Here is an 8,214-nt window from a genome sequence, read left to right on the forward strand (position 1 = left end):
AAAAAAAAGGGAATTTAGGGTGACAGCAGCCAGCTGTGTGGTATTGGATGGGGCCCTGTGTATTCTGGGGTCAGCTGGGGAAAAGGTGACCATGGACTGGGCTTTAGAGATGAAAATACACTGACCCAGAATGACAGTTACGAACAGAAACAGCAGGTGACCAAACAGTGCTTGTAGCACTGCCTTTTACTGAATAGTGCACACGTGTGCACGCACACACGGAAACGTGAAAGCCATTAATGCAGGGTAAGCAGTGAGTGGTAAAAACTCAGAGCTTTGGTTTTATTTTTATTCGTAGGAAATTTCTACAGTGTATATGTGCCGCTTTTGTAAGAGTAAAGGAATTTCTCATTTTAAAACTACAGCAAAAGTCCAGAGCTGGAAGACCTGGCCTCAAATGCAATTCTGTGACCCTTGCTGGAACATAGCAGGTGCCGAGAGACGGTCCCAGACCTCATCCAAAATTAGCCATGAGCCAGGAAGGGCTGGGATGGGCGCACCCTCTGGGTGCTAGACGTGCATTGATGGGACCTCATAAACGAACAACAGAAACAGAGCCCCCAAGGGGCCAAGGAACCCAGGAGCCCAAGCACATGATGCTGACCACATCCTTTGACCTAGAACTCCCACCAAATGTACTGGGTGGCCATGCTCCATGGCCATGTTCTCGGGGAGGCATAAAAGTCCTCACCCAACTGGACATGGTGGCATGCACCTATAATCCCAGCACTCAGGATGCTGAGGCAGGTGGATCGCTGGGAGTTCGAGGCCAGCCTGGGCTATAGAGTGAGTTCAAGGCCAGCCTGCACTTTATAGTGAGACCCTGTCTCGGGAAAAAAAAAGTCTTCACCAAGAAGTCTTCACCACAGCCTGTGGTGCAATCACTTTTACAGCCCACGTCCCACTGTGAGAACGGTGCCAGAGAGCTGGAAGGTTCACTGCGAACTCAAGGCTGTAAGACCCACAGGCCAGAGCCACGCTGCCTTGGGAGAGAGCGCTGGCATCTGCCTGGCGATGAGGCAGATGGGGCCGAGTGCTGGTTCTTCACATAGGAAGGTGGGAGGTGGCAAAGCCAGGCGGCACTAGCTACGTTTCACTCACTGTGTTTCTCCAACAGAGAACCCTGGGGCTCTGTACCAACGAGGCCGGCACCATCAGCCAGTTCTATGTGCCATTCCGGGGTATCTGGGCTTTCACACAGAGCTGACTGGCCAGGCGTCCTTATTTTCCAACACAAAGCAATTCCAACAGTGAACATTTACTGAGCACTCACTACGTGTTGGGCACAGCACCGACGGCTTTCTGTGCACCTTCTCATGCTATCCCCGATGTCTCTGCAACACGGCTGTGGTTATTCTTCGCATTCTCTAGATGAGAGTGCAGCTCCAAGGTGAACTGGCTGCCCAAGGTCATGCGGCTCCCAGGCCACAGAGCTGAAATGGAGCCCGGGCAGAGCTAAATGCTCAACCACCATGCTGGTCTCCGAGGCCAAGCTTGGGGTCCTCTGGCTCAGTGTCCTCTGCCAGGGCTGCACATCAGGATCACCCGGGGGGCTTGAAGAAGCGACTGGTGAGGGTCTTTCCAACCAGGGGTAACTGCTGTACATGCAAACGTCACTCCAAGATGGCAGTGGGCGGCGCAGGCCCATGTGGTGTCTGTGACGGTGGCGGCTGAGTAGGAGGCTGCTCTGCTGAGGCCCACAGGGCAGGTGAAAAGGGTCACTGCGGTTCAAGGACTGATGCTCCGCAGCAGGGGAGGGAGTGGGCCTCGCACGGCGGGTGGGTCCTGGGGGTCCGAGCCTCAGGACGCCTTCACATTCCCCAGGTCTACAGCACAAGCTGACTAAAGCCCAGGAGGCTCCCAAGCCCACCTCACCTCCTGAAGGCCAGACAGCAGCCCTCAGCCAGTGGTGTCACCAGTATGGTGAGTGGTATGGGCCACTCCTGCAAACTGCAGGGAAAAACACGATCCAGGCTGCAGACCAACCCTGGCTAAGCAGCCCTGAATACAGGGAAGGAGGGGGCTCAGCACAGCAGACAGCAACAACCACAACACCGCGGAGCTGGGCCAGGCCCCAGCAGGATGAGGGCGGGCTCCAGAGCTGAGCCGTCTTAGTTACTTTTCTCATCCCTGGGACAAAACACCTGATACCCAAAGTTAAAGGGGGAAAGGTTTATTCGGCTCACACTTTGCAGAGGTTTCAGTCCATCATTGGCTGGCTCCAAGGCAGGGTGGAGTGGCAGACAGGCATCAAAGAGGAGAAACAGTTCATGGTGGGCAGAAGATAGCAAAGCAAGCAAGCAAGCGACAAGACGCCTCTTTCTGTCCCTTACACTGTATCCAGGCTGCTGGGATTGGGGTGGTGTCAAACCCATCAGTGCACTGATTTAGTAGTCACCACCCTCAATCCCAGCATCACACACTCTAGATTCAGCCACCTTTGCAAAAGCCACCTATGACCAAAAGGCACTGGGGGGACATCTTGACCCAGACTGTAACACGGTCTGAGCTTCTTTCCACCTCCAATGTGCTTTAGCTGTGTGGCCTTAGGCAAGTTTCTCAGTCTCGCTGAGCTTTCATTTCCAGATCTGTACATGAGGGACGAGACTAGCAATTACACTCTTGAGTTGAGTAGAGATGAAAGGAGAGGATGGACGTGCACTGCTTAGAACAAACAGGGCCTGGTCTGCGTAAGTGCTGCGTTACTGTTGGAAATGGGCTTTGTGAAGGGTGGAGGCACGGGACCCATTAGTGACACTGGACCAAGTGCCCTTCCTATTACTCTCACGATCCCAGCAGTGACCACAGGCAGGGCCCCGGGCTGGAGCTCAGCCTCTGCTCTCCGGCCAACTCCATCCAGTCAGCTTCCAGTCACCCTCCTGGTGAGGACACTGGGAAGACACGAGCTGCCCTCTAGTGGTCAAGGGCAAACACGCACGAAGCGGCCGAAGCCCAAATTCTGCGTTCCTACACCGTGAGCAACACACTAGCTACAAGCGTTTTCCATGGATTCTGCTTTCAGAAGCCACATTAATTGGCAACAGAAAGTTCAGACAGGACCAGGTGGGCAAATGGCCCTGGGGCCATGAACACAGGTTAATTTCAGGGATGTCCATGGCTCCCACGGCTCACAAAGCCCTGTGCCTTGGGGGGTGCTTGTGATGTAGGAGCTGGGAGCGGCCTGGGGCTGCACTGGGGACCAGAAGCCACAGCCTGGCAGAGGTGTCTGTGCCTGTCAGCAGGGGCCACTGGGCAAACCCACCCCATCCCCAAGACACACACAAAAGTGACCCACAGCCCTCGGTTCACTTCCCTCCTCAAGAATTCCACCTGGAGAAGGTGCCGAGAGTGGTGCGGGGCCTGACTCCCCAACCCTCAGCTCTCCGGACATACATGGAGCTTTGTGTTTGCAAATTCTTTTTATTCCCGTTTGCAGACTTTTCTGCGACTGCTCTAGCACAGATGGGAGACACCGCCTTCACTTCACTCTGCCCTCCTTGGCCTGAAGACAGAAAGCAAAAGCCACTGTCCTAGACCCCCCGGGCAGGGAGCGGGGAGAGCACGCTGGATGATGCCCACACACCAGTGCTGTGACAAGGGACAAGGGACAAGGGCCAGCCCACTGGACCAGGAAGGTTTCCTGGAGGAGGCAGGAGGGGCCTGGGCCCTGACGCTGGTGGAAGGGGAGAGCCGGAGAGAGAGAAGGCACATTGTGCTGGGGGCGCCGATCCACATCCCTGCAGCCAGACTGGGGAGACGGGGGCACAGGCGGGGTGCAGACGGATGGACCCCCGACAGCTCTAGGGCTGCTGAAGTCCCTCCCGCCTCAGATCTGCAGTCTCAGGGACCCCATAGGCGCACTGCCTGGCCAGCTCTGGGCAGCCCAAGCCAGCACGGGCTCTGGGGCCCTGCCACTGGGACTCAAAGGGACATAGCCAGGAGGAAGGGCAGTACGGAGGGCTGCAGGGTCCTGAAGCGTCAGCGTCAGGGTCGGGTGGTGCTGGTCCACACAGGCAAACGGCATGTAAGAGTCTGGAGAGCAGCTTCTCTGTGGGGCTGCAGCACCGTGCACTCATCTCAGAGGCCACCCAGGGCCTGGCAGACAGGACCGTGCAGGGAGGTGGCCAAGTGGATGGAAATGCCAGGGGCCCCGATGCTGGTCTCCCAGCAGTTGAACCCGCAGCCAGTCAGCGCCTGCTTTGCAGCCTCCACTTCAGCCCGCTCCAGATCTGGGGGAGGTAGGTCATCGTGACAGCAGTGAGCGCCCAGCTCAGGGGATGCTCCCGCCACTGATGCAAAAGCCAGGGTGGGGGCTGTCCTGGCTGTGGCCACACCTGTGTCAACAGGCTTGTGGCTGAGGCTGCCGGCAGCCCCGCGCACTGGCCAGGCAGGGCCCTGTGCCCGCTGGGGGGTTGGGTGCCAGTTAAACACACACATGGGCCTTGCACACACTGGCCACACAGCTCTGACAAGCGACCGCTCTCTCCAGGCAGTCTCCTTCTGAGGGAACAAGGACAATGGTTCCGAGCCCGTGGTTGCCAGGAGGCTGAGATGGGCAGCACGGTGCCGGCTCTCGCTGGCATCATTGGCCCTGTGCAGGAACCAATGCCAGGGCCTGGGGACGTGGCCGCCTCCTGAGGCCGGGGAGTCTCTGCTGAGGGTAGGAGGACATCTTGAAGTCCACAGGGCTCAGTGTCAAGCGCAAGGAAGATGGAAACAGCGAGGAGAGAGAGAGGGACCAGGCGGGGAGGCAGGCACCAGACACCTCCCAGGCACCCATCTCGAGGGGCAGATGTGGTGCTGGGTGGTGAACACCAACAGCGTTCCTATGCTTTGTCCTCTCTCCCCAAAGGCCACCAAGAAAGAAACCCTTCACTGTGGGGCAAGATCAACGCGTCCTGGCTGCTTCCCGAGTGAGCACGCGGGTTGTGGGGCAGACTGATGAACACAGTGAGTCCGGGCGTGGCCTTACAAGTAGACACTATCATCCTCGTGCCACCAGAGGGGAAACAAAGGCCCAGAGAGGTCAATTAACTCGCCCAAGGCCGCACTGCAGAGCCAAGACTGGCTCTCAGGCCTCTGCCCCCTCCCCAGGGAACCCTCCTTGGACCCTTCCTAGGAGTCCACTGGTGACCTGGTCTGTCCCAGTACCTGGCCTCAGGAGCGTGATTCCACAGCCACCGCCACCCGCACCAGTGAGCTTGCTGTGCAGTCCATGGGCCGCGGCCACCCGGCAGAGCTGGTCCAGAGAGGTGTGGCCCACGCCGAGGGCATTCAGGTGGCACTGGTTCATGTCAATGAGCTCCTGGGGGAGAAGGGGCCACGTGTCCCCTTCTGGCCTGCCCGGGCCACTGACTTCCCCACCCACACCTGCCCAGCCTGGACGGGTATGGGTGTGGAACAGCAAATGCTCTGTCGCCCAGCACACGTCCCTCCCTCCTGCAGGACCTGCCACAGGGCTTGGACGGCAGAGGTCATCTGCCTGCCATCATGTCTCTGACCCAGAAGCCTCTGGCTCTTGTGACTCATCAGGCTTGGGCATGAGGCCCAAGCTGGGCCAACTGTGGCACTCCTGGAGTTTTCTCTGCCTTTGTCCTTGGCAGCTGCTGAGACTTCAGACGTGGGCTGCCCACGTTACCTGCCCTGCCACACGGTCACAGATGACATGAAAGATGGATTCACAACCACATCTACCACTGGATCAAACTATGCCTGAAGCTATTCCCCCCTCCTCAGTTGGAAGCCAGTACACTCCATTTCTGCAGAAGCCTGGTTGAAATAGATTTCTGCCACTTGCAAAAAAAAAGAAAAAGTGTCAAATAATACAGCACCCTGCAGCTGCCTCAGGGACGGATGTTCAGAGTAGGAACTGGGTTGTATTTCTAGCAAGGTCATGAGTAGGGGAAAGAGCTAAATATTTGTTTAGGTTTCTTTAATTATGCTTAATAAAATTCCTGCTCTCCAAGAATCAAACAAAATGCATGTGGATGGAATAATCAAATCAACAGCTACCACTGTTCAGCGTCCGCTGTTTACATTTCGTTCACCACACACACACATCGTGCTGGGTACTGGCCTAGACACAGCACCAAGCACGAGCACTCACCCAGGCCCTGCCAGGAAGGTTACAGACCAGTGCTTCGGAGGCAGATGGCTGGGTTTGGGCCTCAGCTCTGCCCCTTCTCGGTCTGATGTCCTTGGCCGTGGCCCTTTGCTCTGAGTTGGAGCTGGAAATGGGGCCACAAGAGCCCTGTCTGCCTCATTACCAGAGGAAGCAATGAGGTGCATCTTTTATACGAGGTCTGTCGTAAGGTGAAAAGTGCTCGGCGAACTTCACCTGCCCCGAGGATTTCTATGGGTGACGTTACCATCAGCCCCATTTCACAAAGGGGGAAACTGAGGCTCAGAAGAACGTGCCTTGCTTTAGGTCACAGAGCTAGCAAGGCAGTGAGCCGGGTGGAAAAGCGATCTTTCTGCCCGACGTAGAGCTCCTGCCTGCCTGCCTGCCTCCGACAGCGCTCCGGGGGTCTCTGCCACCACCGGCTTCCTTGGGAACACGCGGGGCTTAGTGTGCGGCTCAATGGCGCGGGGCTCCGCTGGCCTCGTGTTCCCCTCACTCCCGACAAACGCGCAGACAGGCTCGATGGCCGGGGGGCAGCCCTGGGTGCCCTTCCCCAGCCGGCGGGCTGCGTGTGAGAGAAGACTTCTGGGGCCTCGCTGCACGCCTGAGCGCCAGGTGTCACGTTGCGGAGGCAGGTTCCAGACACCTGTCACATTCTGATCCAAAATCTGTCAAGGATCAGATGACAGGCTGTGACACAGGAGAACAGCTCACTGGTTTGAGTGCAAAGCTGTCCAGGAGCCGAGCTGCACATTTCAACGGCTGCCATTGCCAAAAATATACACAATGTATAATCAACGTGCTGTTCCGCCGCGTTCTCTGGGGACTCAACAGGGTGTATTTTAGGCAGTACTCTATCATTATTAATTTCCTACTCAGGGGGATGAGTTCCCTCCTTTCTCCGGGTAAGGAATCAAGAGCCAAGAAGGTAAAGACTGAGGAACGGAGGCAGCCAGTTAGGGTATGAGGGTGAAAGCACTGGGATACACAAAGGCTCTGCACCCAGCACAGAGTAGGTGTTCATCAAAGATGTGCGACTAAGCCAGGTGTAGTGGAGCCCGCCTGTAATCCCAGCTACTTGGGAGGATCACAAGTTTGAGATGAACGGAGGTAACTCAGTAAGACTCCATCTCAAAAATTTTAAAAAGTTTAAATTTAAAAGCTGAGGATATAGCTTAGCACTCCCCAGGTCCAATCCCCACAGGGGGACAAAACTGTTGAATAAAGGAATAAGCAAGTTGGTTAGTCTGACACCTGTCTCAGTCACTCACTAGCTGGATAACCTAGCGGGAAGCCATTCTCTTTGGGCCTGTGAAGTGGGGACAACAGGCCTGCATCACAGGCGGGTTGCTGTGGGGAGCACTGAGAAGTCACAGGTAAGAGGCCAGGCTTACCAGCAGCCCCCGTGTGGGACTGGGAGGTCCACAGGCAACAAATGCAGCAGCCAAGGCCAGGGACAGCGGCAGGGACCGTGAGGAGATGGGGACGAGAAGCCCCTTTTTGGGGGAGCCCTGCCTGCACCTCTGTTCACTGCTGCTGCACGGCCGCGCCACTCCTGAAGCGAGGCCAGATAGCTTCGTAACGCCACTCACACTTACAGGGCCGGGTGGGCCGTGTCTGAGCAGGAGCCCTGGGTTCCCGGAGCTGGTGGCGCGTCACCCAGGGGACTCGGAAGGGGCTTACGACATTCCGTGAGGCCACCCAGCAAGAGGAGGAGCTGCGCTTACATGACCTGCTCGGATCCGAAGCCTTACAGGAAAACTGTGCCAACGGTGCCGGGTGGGGTTGTGACAAAAACCGTTCTCGAGCCAGTCTGACCCGAAGCGTGTAGGTGACTACACAGCAGCGGCAGTGGGGAGCAGGCCAGGCCGGGATCACTCCTGGACCAGAGAGCCCCATGGCAACAGGATCCCAGGACTCCTGCCTCGCGTGTGCTCCAAACCCCAGCCCGGGGTGCCTGCCGTGCGACAGCACTGCCTTGAGGACTTGCAAATGACTCGGGACAGCTCTGAGTAAGACACCTGCGTGCCAGTGTGCACACAGACGCTGGCGTGGGCCCCGGGACTCTGACGGCGCGGGCAGAGGCGTGGCCT

The 8,214-nt window shown here is 57.2% G+C and overlaps 1 protein-coding gene across 6 annotated transcripts in view; it reads right to left on the bottom strand.

The window, feature by feature from the left end:
- Nucleotides 1-8,214, bottom strand: part of Mvk (mevalonate kinase) — an 80,673-nt gene that overhangs the window by 56,319 nt on the left and 16,140 nt on the right. For 3 of the 6 annotated variants that reach the window (XR_004516759.1, XR_776332.3, XM_010603987.3), the window contains exon 10: nt 5,152-5,305. Coding sequence is in view for 4 of the 6 variants with exons in the window: in XM_010603987.3 (XP_010602289.1) it covers nt 5,152-5,305 (154 nt within the window). In the remaining 2 variants the exon portion in view is untranslated. The other 3 variants (XM_010603986.3, XM_010603985.2, XM_010603984.3) reach the window with 3 other exon arrangements.

The sequence above is a fragment of the Fukomys damarensis genome, unplaced genomic scaffold (assembly GCF_012274545.1).
Source record: "Fukomys damarensis isolate Sample0158 unplaced genomic scaffold, DMR_v1.0_HiC HiC_scaffold_12, whole genome shotgun sequence".
Classification (NCBI taxonomy): domain Eukaryota; kingdom Metazoa; phylum Chordata; class Mammalia; order Rodentia; family Bathyergidae; genus Fukomys; species Fukomys damarensis.